Source organism: Lynx canadensis, chromosome A1 (assembly GCF_007474595.2).
Source record: "Lynx canadensis isolate LIC74 chromosome A1, mLynCan4.pri.v2, whole genome shotgun sequence".
NCBI lineage: Eukaryota > Metazoa > Chordata > Mammalia > Carnivora > Felidae > Lynx > Lynx canadensis.
In genome coordinates this window covers 49,934,370-49,955,170 of record NC_044303.2, presented here as the reverse complement: position 1 = coordinate 49,955,170, position 20,801 = coordinate 49,934,370, and the positions used below count along the sequence as shown (strand labels likewise).

The following is a 20,801-nucleotide window of genomic DNA, read 5'->3' as shown; positions in this document are numbered from 1 at the left end:
ACTAATGTAATTCTCCAACAATCCTATGACTGTTTGCAGTAGGCAGAATTTTAAAGATGCCCCTCTCCCTAAGGGTCCCCTCCCCTGGTTATTCAATCAGGCACTAATCTGGGTACTGCTCTGAAAGGATTGTGTAGGTTATTTAAGGTTGTGGACCTTGAGATGTAGAGATTATCTTGGATTATCTGAGTATGCTCAGTCTAATCATTTGAGACCTTAAAGACAGAAGCTGCTCAAGCTGGAGTCAGAGATTGGTGAAAGAAGACAAGAAAGGAGAGATGATGCAGAAGGGGAGGTCAGAATGATTCAAAGTGTGAGGAGGACTTGACCTGCCATTAATGGCTTTGAAGACAGAGGAAAAGGGCCACAAGCCAAAGAATGCTGATGTCCTTTAGACACTGAGAACCCCCATCCAAAAGCTAGCAAGGAAGTGGGACCTTCATTGAACTGAGTTCTGGCAACAACCAGGAACAGATTCTCCCTCAGAGGGTCCAGTGAAAAACCACTGCAGTCCGATGGACCCTTCAATAGTGCAGTTCTAGATTTGAAGAGACGGAGCAGACACAATAACTAAATTCAACAAGTAGTTCTTGATTAGATTCTGGGGGTGGGTAGGGTTGGAAAGTTTTAAAGAATGTCGTTGAGACCACTGGAGAAATTTGAACTTGCCCGACGTGTTAGATCCCAGTATTTTGTCAGTGTTAAATCTGTGTAGTAGTATTGTGGTAGTATTGTGATGACTTAGGAAATGCGCCACATGCTCAAGTATTTAGAGATGAAATGCCATCATTACCGTGTATGGAGCTAAAGGTAAAGCAAATAGTTAAAATGTTAAGTTGGTGAATCTAGATGAAGGGTATAGAGATGTTCATTGAACTGCTTTTGCAACTTTTCTCCAAAAATTTGCGTTTTTTAAAATAAAAATTTGGCGAGAAAGAGAAGTCGCTTTAGCTACTGGGTAGAATGGATGTGAGCTGCATAGGAGGAAAGAAGACCAGATGAGAAGGTTACTCCCGCGGTCACGTTGAGGGCTGGAGTAGGTCAGTGGCAGCGTGATGAAGAATAGCATCCCCATCCCACCGCAGCTGGGCCAGTGCAGTAAATCCGAGTGACAAAAGCTAATCATATAACTATAGTTACCATTGGGATCTCCCAGCCCAACGACTTCTGTGGGAGGAAAGGGTGTGGTGGTCCAGCTGTTTTTGAACTTTGTGGAGATACATTAGTCGCGCGCCCGCCAGCTCACGCGCGCAAAAAGCGCTGTGGGCCCAGACCGGAAGAGTCCACGTCTCCAGGTCAGAAGGGGAAGGAGGCATACTGAAGTTAATCTATCACTTCATAAGGTATCTCCAAAATCTTGGGACCTTTCCCCCATAGAAATTTCCTTGCTGCTGAGTGTCTCTTTGAAACTAATATTTAATTAACACTCAGGGTGAGTTACACAAATATGTTTATTTCAAGTCCCCCTACTTCCGCTGCGTGCGCCGGTCCGCGAGGGGCGGGAGGAGGAAGCGGAAGTGCTGGCGCCAGGGGACAGACCACCTGATCGGTAGGTGGTGTGAGCCCTAGCGGTTTGGTATGGAGGACTGCGGCGAGCCGCACCTGGATGCCAAGTCCAAGGTAAGTCCTGTCCTGAGAGGAGCCGGGGCTGCGGGGTTCTGGAGCTAGAGGGATCTTTCCCTAAATTGTGTTCTCTGCTTCCATTTCAGGTCACCAACCAGGTGAGTGAATGGGCGGCCCCGCCCTCCGCCGGCGTCAGCTGGGCAAGGGGCTGGCGGTCGCACCTGGCCTTCCTCAGCTGTCCCCCTAGTCCAACGCCCGTGTCTGCGAGTCTGTGACTTTCGTCCCGCCACCTAGAATTGCTCTTTCCACTTTGCCCCGGACGCAGTAGCTGCTGCCATTGTAATTGAACCTGCACCACCCACTCCAGCCCAAAGCGGACAGAGCAATTACTGTTCGTGCTGAGCGTTTATTCAAAGCCAGGTACACAGTATTGTGGCGTGTGCTATATAAAGAGAAGAATTGTTAAAATATACAAAGGTAGAGCTGCAAACATGTTCGAAGTCTTTAAAAAAGTTATTTTGTAGCTGGAAAGTATACCTCCTTTAACCTTTCAATGTCTACCTTTTTTATGCCAGAAATAAGAATTTGAATTTTAAAATATTTTTATGCCTCTTTGTTCTAAGTGTTCCTGTCCTGTTCCAGGTAATAAATTATTTTTAGGCAGATAGCCTAATAACACATTTCCCAGAGGAACAGTACTAAAACTAGAGCATTTTAGGTCAGGAGTTTCCCAGGCCCAAACAAAATGTAAGAAAGGGATGAGATAAGAAATAAAAGGGCAGAGGGATGTCCATTGACTGCTCTCTGTCATCTGTCTCCAAATGCTATTGCTTCCGAGGATTCCTGGGAAGTAGGGGGCACTCAGAAAGATTAATCAACCCCCTTATCTGGCTTTGCTCTGAGTTATTGGGTTAGTGTACTTTGATTCAGTCTCTTATAAATCATTGTATCCATTCACTTACACCAAATCATATGTTTAGTTGAGTAAGACGTGCTGAAGCTGAATTATATTGATTATAGGGCTTTAATAAATTGAACCTCTTTGGGGGGGGTAGTGTTTAAAACAACACAGATTTATAATGGTTCTGGAAGGTGGAAGTCTGGAATTAGTTTTGTGGGGCTCAAGTCAAGGTGTTGGCTGGGCTGTGTTCCTTGTGGGAGCGCTAGGGAAGATTTTATTTCCTTTTCTTTTCTGGTTTCTAGAGGCTGTCTGCACTCCTTGGCTTGTGGCTTTTACTTCTGTCTTGAAGGCACAGCATTCCTACCTCTGCTGCCATCACCACAACTCTTTCCTGTGACTCTGAACCTTTTGCCTCGTTATGACTATGTTGGGCCCACCTGGATAATTTAGGAAACTCTCCCAATCTCAAGATCTTTAATTTCGTCCTGTCTGTAAAGTCTGCTTTGTCATATAGGATGACATATTCACAGGTTTTGGGGATTAGAATGCAGACATTTGGTCAGGGGAGGGGGCTGTTTTCAGCCTACTGCTCATTCCTTTTGTGCAATCATTCACAAGTTATATGATCGTTTACATAGAAAAAGCCAAGATAATGCACAAACATTAGAATTAGTATGAGACTTTGGCAAGATGATTCAATTGTTTAATTCAGACACAGAGCTGAAAAATATTTTTTTAAGAGACATCATTTACAACATAAATTATAAAGTACTTTGCAATATATCTAACAAAAGATGTTTAAAACCTTTATGAAGAAAATTATGATGAGTGCTAGACTATCAGTTTCTAGTCTGGCATGTATGGAGCTCGGAATATGGAAGACGTCACTTCATCCTAACCATGAGTAAGAAGCGGAACAAACCGAAGAATGAACAAGTCTTAGATCCGTCAGGGAAGTGAGGTCACAGGACAAACTGCTGCCCCCAAATTGGAGAGACAGTGAGGTGAATACAGAGAATTACAGTTTAACGGAATGGAAATCGCTGTGGAAACCAGTGCCAGGATGGGAACATCCAAACTATGATTGATAAGTTGCTAGAGGCTCAGTGTGGACAAGTCTGAGAATTAGAATCTCGGGGATCCAGTCATGGGTGGGGGGCACCCTCACACTTTTGTGAGTTTCACCTCCAGGAACTCCTACATTGAACATTTTAATTCCTAGTTTATGATGTGGTTCTAAATATAATGCTCGGGCAGGGGGGTAGATTATTCAAGAATATCATTGAAGGAAGAAGAATCCATTACCCAGCTCTCAGTCACTTATGTTTGTAGTATATGCTTTTTAAAATGCACCAGATATAGCTAATATTTAGGCTTGAGCTATAATACCTTTTCTTGTTCTTTAAATATTTCTTACCAATGTATGAATTAGGTTAATTGGGATCACACCTCCAGTGAGAGTTCACGTACCCCCCCCCATACTATCTATCAGCCATCAGCATACTGTTCTCTCCATCTTTAAAATATACTCTAAAGGCATCTTCCCCTGCCACCACCTGAGTCCAAGCCTTCATCCTCTTGCCTAGACTACTACAATAGGCTCCTAATTGAGTCTCCTAGCTTTCCTTCTTAAACATGATGCCCTATCCAGCAATTTGGGTGAGCCTTTTGCAATTTAAGTTAGACCAGGTCTTTACCCTGCTCAGTCTTTTAAGTGATTCCTGTCACACCAGAAAAAAAGTCTTATATATTGACCATGGCCTGCGGGGCCATTCAAAAACTGATCTCTTATCTCTTGTAGCTCATGCCGCTCGAGCTACCTGGGCCCCATTGTTGTTCCCTAGTTGTGTCAGGCATGCTTCTCCCTCTGTCCAGAATGCTCTCTCTTCCAGAGGTCCATGTGCTTTTTCCTTTCCTTTATTCTGTTCCCTTTCTACTCAAAAGCCACTCCTCAGAGAAGTCTCCCCCACACTCTACCTAAATAACCTTCCCAGTCATTCTATCCCCTTACTCTGCATTTTTTTTTACACTTTTTATATTTATTTCTTGTTGTTAATATTTATTTGTTTATTGTCTGCCTTCCCCACTGGAAGTTAAGGTCCTGAGGTCAGGAACTTTGTTTTATTCTTTTTTATATCCCCAGTGCTTAGAAAATCGTATTCTTCAGTAAATTCTTATTGAATGTTAGAGCATAAAGACATAGTAACTTATCCAAAGCTACATTGTTAGAAGGTAGCAGAGCTGAGATTCAAATTCAGGTCTGTCTGACTTCAGAATCTGTTTGTTAAATCTAACAAGTCATAGTGCTACATATGACCCAGCACCAGAGGTCTCAGATTATCCATTTTTACACATTTTGATAGTGTTTCGAAGTAGTTCATGATTTTCCTTTAGATGTCTAATTAGAACTCTTCCTCACAGGTGAATGATTAGTCCTACTGCTGCCACGTTATCGCTTTCTTTCTTACCAGTTGTATGGTACAAATCAACGTAAGATGTTTTATTGACACATAATATCTTGTGTTACTTTCCCTCTTCCCATATATGAGACATAGTGACTTAAACTATTGTGCATTTTATAAAGTGGTTCATAAATGTATGACTGTTTTTGTTCTTTTGTGTATTGTGTTGGATGTATGAACTGCCCTTAAGAAGTTTACAGTCTAGTGGATGTAGAGGTGGGAGACAAATCCACAAATGACTCCTGTACGAGGTAGAATGTTCTAAATGGTGGAGTGTAAGAAATGACAGGAATATTCATAGAAAGGTGAGTAAACCCAGGGAAGACTTCATGGAGCAGGTAGACTTTGAGAGGAGTTTGAAGTAGATGATTGAGAATTCTGTTGCAAGAAGGATGAGCAGTATGAGCATAAGTGTAAAGACTGAATGAGAATCTAAAGAAGGGAGGCAGTCCCTTTTGGATATGGGTGGGAAAACTGGGATTGTTTCGGGCAATGACTCAAGTGCCTGGTTGGTAACTAACTCGTGAGACAGTAGACTTTACAGGTTTTGGCCTGTGTTATTAGATTTGGTTCATCTATAAACAGTATTTGGAGACTCTAATCTGGATTAGAGCCAACAAAGACTGTAGGCGAGAAACTAATTAGGAGGCTATGGTAAAATTTAAGGCAAAATTAAAAAAAACAAAAACAACTTTGTGTAGGTCTATAGCAGTGAGACTCGGAAGAAGGGAATAAATGTTGGCATTCTCTGAAATAAAATTTGAATACCTATCAATTCTTACATATTTTGAGTAAGAGAGAGAAAAATCAGTTTACCACCATTTTCAAACCCGTGACACTATGGGAATGGCATTCATCAGTAGACATGAAATGAGGATGAAAAACACTTTTGAGGGAAGATGATGTGTACCTGGTGTTGGAGGGCATATGTACTATGAATTTATTAGTAGTGAACGTGCTTAATGGCAAAGGCTTTGTTCTTCTGTATTATTTTTATTGGAGGTATTAGCGTCTCTCAGAGGTAAATAACAGGTTTCACTAACCAAATATGAAGTATCTTTTAGCTGTTTTTGTCAAAATTTCTAGAAACTAATATATTTCAGATTTATATGATTATGAGAATTTTTTTTTCAAATTTTTATTTAAATTCTAGTTAGTTAACATGAAGTGCAATATTGGTTTCAGGAGTAGAAGTCAGTGATTTATCACCAGCATACAATACCCAGTGCTCATCACAACAGGTGCCCTCCTAATACCCATCACCTATCTAGTCCATCCCACCTCCACCTGCCTCCATCAACTCTCTGTTCTCTATCTTTAAGAGTCTTTTATGGTTTGTTTCCCACTCTCTTTTCTCCCCCCTCCTATATGTTCATCTGTTTTGTTTCTTTAATTCCACATATGAGTGAAATCACATGCTATTTGTCTTTCTCTGACTTATTTCACTTAGCATAATACACTCTGTCTGCATCCACTTTGTGGCAAATGGCAAGATTTCCTCCTTTTTGATGGCTGAGTAATATTCCATTAGACATATATACCACAACTTCTTTATTCATTTATTAGTCATTGGACATTTGGACTCTGCATAGTTTGGCTATTGTTGGTAGTGCTGCTGTAAACATCAGGGTGCATGTACCCCTTTGAATCTTTATTTTTGTATCCTTTGGGTAAATATCCAGTAGTGCAGCTGCTGGATTGTAGGGTAGTTCTATTTTTAACTTTTTGAGGACCCTCCATACTGTTTTCCAGAGTGGCTGCACCAGTTTGCATTCCCATCAACAGTGCAAAAGGGTTCCCTTTTCTACACTTCCTTACCAACACCTGTTGTTTATTGTGTTGTTAATTTTAGCCATTCTGACAGGTGTGAGGTGGAATCTCCTTGTGGTTTTGATTTGTTATTTCCCTGATGGTGAGTGAGCATCTTTTCATGTGTCTGTTAGCCATCTGGATGTCTTTGGAAAAATGCCTGTTCATGTCTTCTGCTCATGAGAATGAATTTTCGATGTCATTAACGAATAAATGTTAAGTTTATTGACAAAGTTATTCTCTGAGAATAACTAATGATAACTTTAGTTATCATTGCTGTGTAACAAACTACCGAAAACTCAAGTGACTTGAAACAACAGTTTAATGATCTTCCAAGACTCTGGGGGTTACCTGGACTTAGCTAGCTTCTACTCCCCGTCATTTAGGAGTGTGATTGAGCCAGAAACGAAGGGGGCTCACATGGCTAGTGATAACTTCGGCTAAGAGCTCAGCCAGAGCTAATAATTGGAGTGACTTGATTCTTCCTACATGGCTGCTCAAATTAGGGTAGCTGGGTTCCAAGAGGGAGAGTCCCAAGAGCCAGCCTTCCATGAAGAAGGAGGCAGACACTTTCAGTTCTCCTAAGGTCTAGGCTCAAAGATTCCAGAAAGCCTCTTCTGTCATATTCTGTTGCTTAAAGCAATCACAGGGACAGCTCAGATGGCTGCAGGGGGAGAATAAGCTCCACTTAATATGAGGAGTGACATGTATGTACAGGGAGGGGTGATACTAATTGTTGGAAGCCATCTTTAGATGGCTTTAGTTACCACATGCCTGAGCAGTTCCAAACATATTAGTTCAACAAATACTTATTTGAACATTCACTTTGTACCACATACTGTTCTAGTAGATTCAGTAGTAAACTAGATGGATAATGTTCTTTCTCTTAGGAAGTTTGCATTTTTTGGGGAGACAGGTGATAAATAAGGAAACGTGATAATTTCAGATAATGATGAGTGCTACTGAGAACATTAAAAAGAGTATGGGTGAAGGTGCCTGTAAACAAGATGAGGAAGGGGGAGCCTGGGTGGCTTAGTCGGTTAAGCGTCAGACTCTTGATTTCAGCTCATGTCATGACCTCCCAGTTTGTGAGATCTAGCCCCAGTTCAGGTTCAGGCTATGCGCTGTCACTGCAACCAAATCCCCACTTGGGATTCTCGCTCTCCTCTCTCTGTCCCTCCCCCCGCTTGTGTGTATGTCCTCTCTCTCTCTCTCTCTCTCTCTAAATAAACAAATAAACTTAAAAAAAATCCTTTAAAAAAACGAGGAAGACTAATGACTTGGAAAATGTATACTTGGACTAGAGTAATATGAATTCTTAAGTAGAAATTTGCTAATAACTCCTGCCTTAATCACTTTACACATGAAAACACAGGGTGTGGCATAGCGCTGTCCAATAGAACTTCTATGATGGCAGAAATGTTCTATGTTGGTTGGCACTGTCCAGTATGGGAGCAGTAGCCATATGTGGCCGTGGAGCACTTGCTATGTGGCTAGCACAACTGAGGAACTGAAAACGATTTTTATTTTATTAATTTAAATAGTCACATTTGGGTAATGCCTGCTGTATTGGACAGCTCAGGTTTAGCATTTAGAAGATGATAAATGTTCTCATGCCACCCTAGACCAATTTACTTTCTTGACCTACTACAACTTAATTTAATTCCAGATAGTAATCATGTTGCAGCTAGGCATAATGAAAACTGGATAGAATATGGCATCAGACAAATTAGGGTTGGAATAACAGCTATATTAGTTTGAGATCATTGGATGTGTTGTTTGACTAGTCTTTTCCTTTCAGTACTTTTGAGAGAGATTAATGTGTGCAGAATACTTAGCATTCCTTCCTTTGGCAAACCTTCACTTAAAAAAGGAGAGGCCATAGAAGTGTGTATTTTATGACTCTGTAAAAATTACATATGAGGACTAGAAATGGGGATACAGGAATAAGAAAATATTTTCTAGGACGGAGTTGTACATGATTGTTTTTCTAGTATTTTATGTCGTATTTTGACAAAATAAAAATTAAATTTAAACCGAAGTGGTCTTTATCGATATTTTTTCTTTATGGACAATTTTTATATGATGTTTTGTGTAAGTAATTGCAGCTACCATATCAATTTTAAGTGTGACTGACTACAGCTAATGTCTTCGTTTATCTTTCAATATCTATATTTGTTTTGTGATTTTTTTTTTCTTTGTATTCATTTTACTTTGGGATGTTCTCATATTTTTTTCACTACTCATGTACTAGTTTGTACGTTTTCATTTTTAATTCACGTTCGTAATCCTACAAGAGTTTTTGGGCTATATTACTTCATTCTTAATATTCTCCCTAATGGAAGCATGTTCTGTTCTGATTTTTCTCTTTTGTTCTTTTCTTATTAAAATCCTTGATACAGTTAATTCTTATTTAAGGCTAAACCACATTTATTAGAAGGTTTGCTTTAAAAAATTTTTTTTGTTTACATTTATTCATTTTTGAGAGAGAGAGAGAGAGAGACAGAGAGACAGAGCATGAGCAGGGGAGGGGCAGGGAGAGAGGGAAACACAGAATCTAAAGCAGGCTCCAGGCTGCTGTCAGCACAGAGCCCGACACAGGGCCCAAACTCATGAATTGTGAGATCATGACCTGAGCCGAAGTTGGATGCTTAACCAACTGAGCCATCCAGGTGCCCCTATAATTTGCTTTTAATTTGCACTTAAATGTTCAGGTTCCGATTTGAGAAATTCTCATCTCATAAACCTAACCCCAGCTTTTTTTTTATTTAGGAATACTCATTTTGCACAGTAAGTTCTTCATATTTCCTCATCTGCCCGTTCCACCGTTGCAGTGATCAGTGGATTCCAACATTGTATTCCTTAATTGCTTTTTGGTTTGAAATGGTCTAAATAATCCAGAGTTTTATTTCAGACGAAGTCAAATAGTTAATGATTTTCTGTACCATTTTCCTGTATACAGGAAAGCAACAAGGAATTGTACAGGCTGAATAAGTTTAAGAATGAGTATCACCATTGATCTAATATAAAAACTGTATGCCTAATCATGAACTCAAATTCTGTTCCTGGATTTTTAGCCACTTACTGAACATTGCTATTTAAATATCCTCTATCACCACTTGATAATACCTTTGGACTGGATATATAGAGTCCTAATTGATACATGATATCAGAATTCTCATCATCCGCACTCGGATTTTCATAGTTGTCTTGGATCTCTCCCATAATTATGAGGAAAATAATCAAGGCCTACTGATTCATTCTTTAAGGATCAGCTTAATCCTACCTTTACCACCTCAGTTCAGGCACTTAAAATAATCAGGCACCTGGATTATTGTATTCTGCTGCCACCAGATGAATGTTTTTTTAATCAATACTTTCATATCATTCCTTTTACTGAAAAGTTTCAGTGAGTCCCCACTGCATACAGGAAACATTTAAATGACTTAATATGATATATTTCCCATGAGATCAAGTATTCGAGAATACTTTGAAAACCTCTGAAAACTCAGAATTCGAAAAGATTTATTGGCTTCTTGACTTCTTTGGTCAGCTTTATATTCCATACTTCCTTATAGGAGCCTTCCCCTTTAAGGCACGTAAATGCTTTATCTCTCTCTCTCTCTTTTTTTTTTTTTAATTTTTATTTATTTTTGAGAGAAAGAGGCAGAGCATGAGAGAGGAAGGGGCAGAGAGGGAGAAATAGAACTTGAAGCAGGCTCTGGGCTCCGAGCTGTCAGCACAGAGCCTGATGTGGGGCTCGAACTCACGAACTGTGAGATCATGACCTGAGCCGAAGTTAGACGCTTAACCGACTGAGCCACCCAGGCACCCCAATGCTCTATCTCTTATACCAGATACTGACTATCTCCATCTCTAGTTGGTTCAGCTAAATATTATTAAACATTTATTTTTTTGTTACATGTATATTTATGGAATATATAAAGAAAACACATTTTCCTCTCATATTCAGTTGTATTTCATCTTCAAAACTGAGCTGAAAGCTTATGCCCTCTGTAAAGCATTCCCTTGGTCACTGTATTGTACAATAAAATTTTCCTTTCAACCAGAAATGTGAAACTCACTGATTTATATTCACTTCCCACACCTGATACCTACAAGATAGCATAGGCAAAAAAAAGTGCATTATCGTGGACAGCTTAATGAATAATTTTAAAGTGAACACCTTTGTAACCACAATCAAATTCAAGAAATGGACCATTACCAGTATCCCAGAAGCCCACCACATGCCCTTCCCCAATCAAACCCCTCCCTTCCCTCCTCCCTAGAGGTAATGACGATCCTTTTGTGATAATCATGTTCTGACCTTTATGTATAGTTTTCCCACCTGTGTATGCAACCTTAATATTATACTTCCTATTTCTCAAGTTTAAGTGAATGGAATCACATAACTTTTGACTTCGTTTCTTTCAACATTTTTGGTGTTAAGTGTAGCTGAAGTTCATTGCTGCACATACTTCATTTATCCATCTTACTACTGATGAATATTTGGGTGGTTTCAGTTTAGGGCTATTAGGGATATAGTTGCTCAGAACATACATGTATTGTGTGTACATATGCACAGGTTTTTCTAGGATATATCTCTAGTAATTGAGTTGCTGGATCAGAGGTATACGTAACATTGGTTTTACTAGATAAAACCAATACTCCAAAACATTAGCCCAATTTAGACTTCCATCGATAGCATGTGACACATACTTCATTGCCAGTACTTGGAATTGGCAGATTAAAGATTTTGCCATTTTGGTAGGTGTGTGGTGGTATCTTATTGTGGTTCAAATTTGCATTTCTTTGTTTCCTAATGAAGGTGAGTACCTTTCCAGAAGTTTATTAACCATTTGTAGTTCTTCTGTTATCTTCTCCTTTATTTTTACATAGAAAACTTTTATTTAAAATGGAATTACACAATCTTTTTACCTATTAAAGATGTTAACCTTCTATAGCACTAGCCTGGCTTTATTATATTAACAGAGTAGCCCAAAGTGCATCTGAGACGGGAGAAAATTTTGGTCTCCACCAATCCCTCCTTTAATTTTAAATTTAAATTTTTAAAAGTTCAGTTTATTTAAACTAATAAAAACGTTCACCCATTTCTCCCACTCCCCGAGCCCCCTCTTGCAACCACCAGCCTGCTCTATGTGCTTAGTTTTCTTTTGTAGATTCCACATGTAAGAGATCATACGGTATTTGTCTTTTTCTGTTCTTTTTCACTTAGCATAATGTTCTCAAGGTCTAGCTATGTTGTTGCATATTCTTTTTTTTTTTTTTTCTTTCAACGTTTATTTATTTTTTGGGACAGAGAGAGACAGAGCATGAACGGGGGAGGGGCAGAGAGAGAGGGAGACACAGAATCGGAAACAGGCTCCAGGCTCTGAGCAGTCAGCACAGAGCCCGACGCGGGGCTCGAACTCACGGACCGTGAGATCGTGACCTGGCTGAAGTCGGACGCTTAACCGACTGCGCCACCCAGGCGCCCCGCATATTCTTTTTTATGGCTGAATAATATTGTTTGTATATACTACATTTTCCTTATCCGTTCATCCACTGATGGACACTTAGGTTGTTTCCATATCTTGGTTAGTGTAACAATGCTACAATGAACATGGGAATGCAGATATCTTTTTGAATTAGTGTTTTCATTTTCTTCAGATAACTACCCAGAAGCGGGAATGCTAGATCATTTGGCAGTTATATTTTTAATTTTTTGAGGAAGCTTCATACTGTTTTTCATAGTGGCTGCACCAATCTATATTCCTACCAACAGTGCATGAGGGTTCCCTTTTCTCTACATTCTCATAAATGCTTATTTCTTGTTGTTTTTTTTTTAATAATAGCATTTCTGACAGGTGTGGGGTGATATTATGATTTTGACACATATTTCCCTGATGATTAATGATGTTGAGCATCTTTTCATGTACCTATTGGAGATTTAGGTGTCTTTTTTTTGGGACAATGTCTATTTAGTGTTCTCATTTTTTTTTTTTTTAAAGTTTATTTAGAGAGAGAGAGAGAGAGAGAGAGAGAGGAATGAGCAGGCAAGGGGCAGAGAGAGATGGAGAGAGAGAATTCTGAGCAGGCTGTACACTGACAGCAGAGCCCGACGTGGGGCTCAAATCTATAAACTGTGAGATCATGACTTGAGCCAAAACCAAGAGTCGGTCATTCAATTGACTGAGCCACCCAGGCACCCCCACTTCTGCTCATTTTTAAGTCCGATATTTGTTTGTTTGTTTGTTTGTATGGAGTTGTATGAGTTCTTTACATTTTTTGGATATTAACCCCTTGTCATTTATGATTTGCAGTTATATTCTCCCATTCAGTAGGTTGCCTTTTTGGTAAGGTTTGTTTGCTAGTTTATTTATTTATTGAGAGAGAGAGCGTGGGAGAGGGGCAGATAGAGAAATCCCAAGCAGGCTCGGCACTGTCAGTGGGGAGCCCAATGCAGGGCTTGAACCGAGGAACCATGAGATCATAACCTGACCTGATGTCCAGCACTCAAGTGACTGAGCCAGCCAGGCACCCCACCTTTTCATTTTGCCGGTGGTTTCCTTTGCTGTGCGGAAGCTTTTTAATTTAATGTAGTCCCACTTGCATACTTTTGCTTTTGCTGCTTTTGCTTTTGGTGTCAAACTCAAAAAATCATCGCCAAGACTTCTGTGTCAGGGAGCTTACTGCCTACATTTTCTTCTAGGAATTTTATGGTTTCAGGTCTTACTTTCAAGTCTTAACCATTTTGAGTAAATTTTTATGTATGGTATAAGATAGTGGTCAAGTTTCCTTCTTTTGCATGTGGCTGTTCAGTTTTCCCAGTATTATTTATTGAAGATACTGTCCGTTCACTGCTGTATATTCTTACCTCCTTTGTCATAAGCTAAATAACCTTATATGCATGGGTTTATTTCTGTCAGCTCTCGATTATGTTGCATTTGACCTGTGTGTCTTTTTTCATGCCAATACCGTACTTTTAAAACTACTATACCTTTGTAATACAGTTTGAAAACAGAAAGCGTGATGCCTCCAGCTTTGTTCTTTCTAAAATTGCTTTGGCTCTTTGGGTTCTTCTGTGCTTTCATACTTATTTTAGGAATTTTTTCTATTTCTGTGAAAATTATCATTGGGATTTTGATAGGGATTGCATTGAATCTGTAGATTGCTTTGGGTAGTAAGGACAACATTAATTCTTCCAATCCATGAGCACAGGATATCTTTCCATTTATTTGTGTCTTCAATTTCTTTCATTAATGTCTTGTAGTTTTCAGTGTATAGGTCTTTCACCTCCTTGGTTAAATTTATTCCTAGGTATTTTATTCTTTTTGATGCAATCATAAATGGTATTATTTTCTAATGAGCTATCTGAAAGAGAAATTGAGAAAACATTTCTCTTTCAGATAGTTCATTATTAGTGCATAAAAATGCAACAGATTTTTATGTATTCCTTTTGTACCCTACAACTTTATTGAATTTATTAGTTCTACCAGTTTTTTTTTTAATTTTTATTTTTTTTTTATTCTTAATGAAATCCTTAAGGTTTCCTTTGTATGTCATCTGCAAATAGTGACAGTTTTACTTCTTTCCCTCCAGTTTGGATGCCTTTTACTTGTTTTTCTTGCCTAATTGCTCTGACTAGGACTTCTAATTCTATGTTGAATAAAATTGGTGAGGGTGGACATCATCATCATGTTCCTGATCTGAAAGGAAAAGCTTTTAGCTTTTCATTATTGAGTATCATGTTAGTTGTAAGCTTGTCATTTATCATATATATACACACACACACATACATATATATAGCCTTTATCATGTTAAGGTATATTCCCTCTATAGCTGCTTTGTTGAGAGGTTGTTTTTTTTTTTATGTATGGATATTGAAGTTTGTCAGATTCTTTTTTCTGCTTCTATTGAGATGATTATATATGATTTTTATCTTTTATCTTTTTATTTTTTTATTTTTTTAAAATGTGTATCACATTGACTGATTTATAGATGTTGAACCAACCTTGCATCCTTGGAATAACTGATTTGATCATGGTATATGGTCCTATTAATATACTGTTGAATTCAGTTTGCTAATATTTTTTTGAGAATTTTGCATTTATGTTCATCAGGAATATTGGCCTGTAATTTTCTGTTCTTGTGGCATACCTGTCTCCTTTTATTTATTTATTTTTTTTTTATTTTTTATTTTTTTTAATTTGTTTTCAATGTTTATTTATTTTTGGGACAGAGAGAGACAGAGCATGAACGGGGGAGGGGCAGAGAGAGAGGGAGACACAGAATCAGAAACAGGCTCCAGACTCTGAGCCATCAGCCCAGAGCCTGACGCGGGGCTCGAACTCCCGGACCGCGAGATCGTGACCTGGCTGAAGTCGGACGCTTAACCGACTGCGCCACCCAGGCGCCCCACCTGTCTCCTTTTAGTATCAGGGTAATGTTGGCTTCATAAGTTTGTTTGGAAAAGTTCTCCCTGGTTTTTTGTTTTGTTTTGCTTGTTTTGTGGCAGAGTTTGAGAAGGATTCATATTAATTCTTGTTTTAATGTTTGGTGGAATTCATCAGTGAAGCCATCTGGTCTCTAACTTCTGTTCGTTGGGAAGTCTTTGATTACTGATTCACTCTCCTTGCTAGTAGTTGGTCTGTTCATATTTCCTAATTCATCATGATTCATGCTTGGTGGTTTTTATGTTGCTAGGAATTTTTCCATTTCTTCTAGGTTGTTCAATTTGTTGGTATGTAAGTATTTACAGTGGTATCTTATGATCCTATGTATTTCTGTGGAATCACTTATAACATCTCCTCTTTCATTTTGGATTTTATTTTCCTCTTTTTTCTTGGTAAGTCTAGCTAAAGCCTTAATTTTTGTTTAATCTTTAAGTTAAAATGCTCAATTTTGTCTTTTGCAGAACCAGTTTTTAGTTTTCTTCATATTTTCTCTTGTCTTTTTAGTCTCTATTTCATTTATTTCTACTCTAATCTTTGTTATATCCTTTCTTCTGCTGACTTTGGGCATCTGTTCCTTTTCTGTTTTCTTGAAGTGTAAAGTTAGCTTATTTATTTGAGATTTTTCTTGTTTCTTGATGTAGGCATTTATCACCATGAACTTCTATTTTAGAACTGCTTTGCTGCATCCCACACAATTTGGCATGCTACATTTGCATTTTGCTTTGTCTCAAGGTATTTTTTAGATTTCTCTTTTCATTTCTTCTTTGACTCGTCGATTATTTAGTAGCATGTTGTTATGTCTCCACATATTTGTAGATATTCTAGATTTTTTCTTGTAATTGATGTCTAGTTTCATACCATTGTGGTTGGAAGAGATGCCTCAGAGGATATCGATCCTAGCAAATGTTCCATGTGCATTTGAGAAGAATGTGTATTCTGTTGCCTTTGGATGGAATGTTCTGTAAATAACTGTTAAGTCCATTTGGGCTAACATGTTATTTAAAGCTGATGTTTCTTTATTGATTTTCCATCTGGATGTTCTATCCATTGATATAAGAAGGGTATTAAAGTCTCCTACTATCATATTGCTGTCTATTTCTCATTCTAGGTCTGCTAATATTTGCGTTGTATATCTAGTATTCCTATGTTGGATGCATAAATATTTACACATTATATCTTCTTGTTGGATTGACTACTTTATCATTATGTAACTTCCTTTTTGTTTCTTATTACAGTCTTTGTTTTAAAGTCTATTTGTCTGGTATTAAGCATAGCTACCTCAGCTTTCTTTGGTTTCTATCTGCATGGAAATTCTTTTTCCATCCTTCATTTTCACTCTGTTTGCCTTCTTACCTCTGGAGCATGTCTCGTCTAGGTGGTATACAGATAAATCTTGTTTATAAAAGATCCCAAATTTTATAAAAAGAGATTTATTAACAAGGAAAGCTTTTTGTCCTATCAGCATTAATTTGGTAGCAAAAAGTATCATTCAAGGGTTACCTGGGTGGCTTAGTTGGTTAAGCATCTAACTCTTGATTTCGGCACAGGTCATGATCTCACAGTCATGAGACTGAGCCCCGCATCAGGCTCTGTGCTGTGCGCGGAGCCTGCTGAAGAGTCTCTGTTTGCCTCTTCCTTTGCCCCTCCCCCCGCCGACACGAGTGCTTGTTCATGTGCACATGCATACTTGCCTTCTCTCTCTCTCAAAAAAAGTAGTCAACAAGTATTTTTTGTGAGTGCCTGCTGTGTACCATTTACTTGTCTAAGCTTTGAAAACAAGAAACAGAATTCCTCTACTCACAGTCTGCTGTTTTAGAGTCAGTTTTAAGAGCTGCATTTATCCAATCTTGTTTTATGCCACAGCAACACTGAGCAGTCATTGATAGAAAATAGATTAAAAGTAAAGACAGCTAGTAGTCAATAAGCAGTAATATTTGGAGTCAAACAGACTTTGGTTTCAGTTCTGATCACAGAAATGTGTGACCTTGCACACGTTATCTAAGCTCTCTGAAATTCAGTTTTGTCATCTGCAAAATAGAAATAATAGCCTATGATGTTATGATGATTCAGTGAGGCATTGAATACATGTAAACTACATAGCACCTCACCTGACAAGTGTTCATCATCCTCAGTGATGAAATCTAAAACCACCTTATCACCCAGTGTTTATGTCAGTGTAAGGCTTTAGGCTGAGGATCCTCGTGAAGAAGGAAACTGGAATGATTCCCATGTGAGTCTCAGTCACATAAGGAGATGGTATTTAATTCACCTTCCACTTCAGGACTTTTGGGTTGTGGGATGGGAGAAAGCATATGTGGAACAGGAAAGTGAGGTAAGAGAGGCCACAAGGCATTGGGAGTCCCCTTAAATGCCAGAGCAAAATGAAAGGAAACCTAGGAATACCACATCTTCCTTCTACCTCCATTTTATACCTGGTGAAGATTTGTGTGTGTGTGTGCGTGTGTGTGTTTACTGTTGTAATCATGACAGTATTGTTTTCCAGCTCTTTATATCCCTTATTGCCTCTCTCCATTTTCATTTGATTATTGTTCCCATAACAGTATTAAATGAAGGTATTTTCTTTTACTCTGACCAGCATTGAAACTAAAAGTTCAATGTGAGAGCAGTAAAACTGAATAAATATCTGCATTCATGGCATTGTTATTACCAATGTATTGTTCTGTAATGTTTCATTACAGCTTGTAGATTTTCAGTGGAAACTGGGGATGGCAGTGAGCTCAGACAGTTGCAGATCTCTCAAGTATCCTTACGTTGCAGTGTTGCTGAAGGTGATGGATCATTCAGGCCAAGTGAAGAACAAGTCCTTTGAAATGACAATTCCACAGTTTCAGGTTTGTGATTTCACTCATTCAATTGTAGTTCCTGATTCTGTAATTGCTACTTAAACACGCAATCTTTCTTGAGGGAAAATTTTAATTGTTTGTATTTGCAGTTGTTTTGATGTGTATTTATTAGTACACACAAAAGATCTAAATTTTTTTTCTTTGGGAACTTGATAAATTTCAGTACTTTCAATATAATGCTGAATTTGTGTACCGTCACATTTGATCACTTTCACAGTGCTCCTCTGTGAATATATTTAGGACGTTTTTGTCTTCTCTGGTAGGATACTTACTTTGCATTTAACTGTTTTATTCTTATTCTTTTTAGGCTTAATTTCAAGAATGATAAGCTAAATGAATCTTAACTTTGAAATAGGCTTCATGCCCGCTTGGGATTCTCTTTCTCCCTCTCTCTCTCTGCCCCTTCCCCACTTGCACTCTCTCTCTTCCTCTCTCAAAATAAATAAATAAACTTAAAAAAAAAAAAAAGGAAATAGTGACATCCAACTTCTTTCCATAATGAGTTTACATATAAATTAAAACGAAATATATATACTCTTAAGTAGTAAAATAGAGAATTAAGACCAAATAAGAAGGAAAATGAAAATATGTAAGTCATTAGAGAGTATCCTAATTGATGAGGTTAAGTTTCAAATTTGCCTCCTACCTTCCTGGTGGGTAGAGGAGAAGAAAGGAAAAGAGAATTTGCTTGCTCCCTCTCTTATTGGAGATTTGGGAGATTGGAAAAAAAGATGACTTTTATAGGAGAACAACCATGCCAGCTTAATTTTTAATTTTTTTTAATGTTAATTTATTTTTGAGAGAGACAGAGACAGAATGTGAGTGGGTTAGGGGCAGAGAGAGAGGGAGACACAGAATTCGAAGCAGGCTCCAGGCTCTGAGCTGTCAGCACAGAGCCTGACATGGGGCTCGAACTCATGAGTGGTGAGATCGTGACCTGAGCCGAAGTTGGACACTCAACTGACTGAGCCACCCAGGCGCCCTACCATCTTAATTTTTAAATGAAAGGGAAATACGCTTCTACCATTTAAACCATTGTCATTGTTGGGTTTCTCTTATTGTAACTAAACCCATATCTTAAACAAGGCAGCTCCTATCATTCTGAAATACAGTCTTTGACTAAATTTAAAGTGGTTTGAAGCCTGGAAACCAAACTGTCATTTTTTTCAAAGATTCTATTTTTAAATAATTTCTACACCCAATATGGGGCTCAGACTCATAACCCCGAGATCAGGAGTTGTATATTGTACTGACTGAGGCAGCCAGGTGTCCCCCAAACTCATTTTTGTTTTTATCTTCATTGCCTAGTACAATGTTGGGTATTTAATAACGCTTTATGGTATAATATCAAAAGAATTTTGTTTTGTGCTTTATTTTGTTTTTATTATTTATTATTATTTTTTAGAGAGAGAGCATGAGCAGTGGAGGGAGAGAGAGAGAATTGTAAACAGGCTCCATACCCAGCATGGAGCCCAATGGGGGGCTCAATCTCATGACCCTAAGATCATGAACTGAGCTGAAAATCAAGAGTCTGACGCTTAACTGACTGAGCCTTCCAGGTGCTCCTCTGAAAAGTTTAATCATGAGCTAATTATCCAACCCTACAATAGTAATTTTGCTTGCAATTTGCAAATTGCATTTGTTTGTTTTGTATAATTTTCCAATAATAATTGTGATATAGACATTAACATATAAACTTAATATGTCCTATAGCCTCTAGTGGTCAGATATAAGTAAAAGAACTACTTAACCTATCCTCTAAAAGCAAAGTTAATATTTTCCTTTTTTCTCTGCAGAATTTCTACAGACAGTTCAAGGAAATTGCTGCAGTTATTGAAACTGTGTGAAAACGGATTACTTGGTTGATAAGTTATGGCCATCATTCTAAAATCGTGGACTTCACTTTCTGTAACAAACTGTATATGGATCCAATGATATTTATTGACTGAAAATTGTACTTTTGTTTTTCTATTTTTTAATAATAAAAAATCACACAAACAGGAATTAGATAGTGGTGGTCAATGCAAAACTTTGTGAATATACTAAAAGCTACTCAATTGAACACTTTAAAGGGTGAACTCTGTTTTGTAAACTATATCTCAATAAAAAATCAGAGTTAAGTGATTGATTTTGAAGGCAACACAAGTTTATGTATTAGACCAATAGTTTTATTATTTATTTATTTATTTATTTATTTATTTATTTAAAAAAAATTTTTTTTGATATTTTTTTATTTTTGAGACAGAGAGAGACAGAACATGAATGGAGGAGGGTCAGAGAGAGGGAGACACAGAATCTGAAGCAGACACCAGGCTCCGAGCTGTCAGCACAGAGCCTGACGCGGGGCTCGAACTCATGGACTGTGAGATCATGACCTAAGCTGAAGTCGGACACTTAACTGACTGAGCCACCCAGGTGCCCCTAGACCAAGAGTTTTAAATTTTATTAATAATGCTACCCATTTTAGAAACAAAATCTTTTATGGAGTCCTATATATAAAATATGTATAAATTTTTTAAAAGGTAGTATTTGATTATTATAACATTTCAAATTCAGTTTTTCAGTATTCACTTATAATAACAGCAATCGGTGAGAATAGTGAGCCTGCTCCCTCTCAAGCATTTAGATGAGGTTAGGAATGACCATTGTTGCCTTAAAACAGTCGTTTGTTATTAACATTTATAGGAAGTTCAAGTACATGCTCATAGATAGAAAAATAAGTTTTATTTTGAGCTCTCTATATAAC

The 20,801-nt window shown here is 38.1% G+C and overlaps 1 protein-coding gene across 1 annotated transcript; it reads left to right on the top strand.

Annotated features, from left to right (window-relative positions):
- Window positions 1-1,515: 1,515 nt before the first annotated feature.
- COMMD6 (COMM domain containing 6) lies at window positions 1,516-20,179 on the top strand. The gene is made up of 4 exons (XM_030312048.1): window positions 1,516-1,620; window positions 1,710-1,721; window positions 17,891-18,043; window positions 19,852-20,179. The coding sequence occupies exons 1-4, from the start codon at window positions 1,579-1,581 to the stop codon at window positions 19,900-19,902; spliced, it is 258 nt and encodes an 85-aa protein (XP_030167908.1). The 5' UTR covers window positions 1,516-1,578; the 3' UTR covers window positions 19,903-20,179.
- Window positions 20,180-20,801: the final 622 nt, after the last annotated feature.

Excerpts from the sequence above, each read along its gene's own strand:
- COMMD6 (XM_030312048.1), top strand. The coding sequence starts at position 1,579 with ATGGAGGACTGCGGCGAGCCGCACCTGGATGCCAAGTCCAAG. Across the intron at positions 18,044-19,851 it reads TGACAATTCCACAGTTTCAG|AATTTCTACAGACAGTTCAA; the intron begins GTTTGTGATTTC and ends TTTTCTCTGCAG.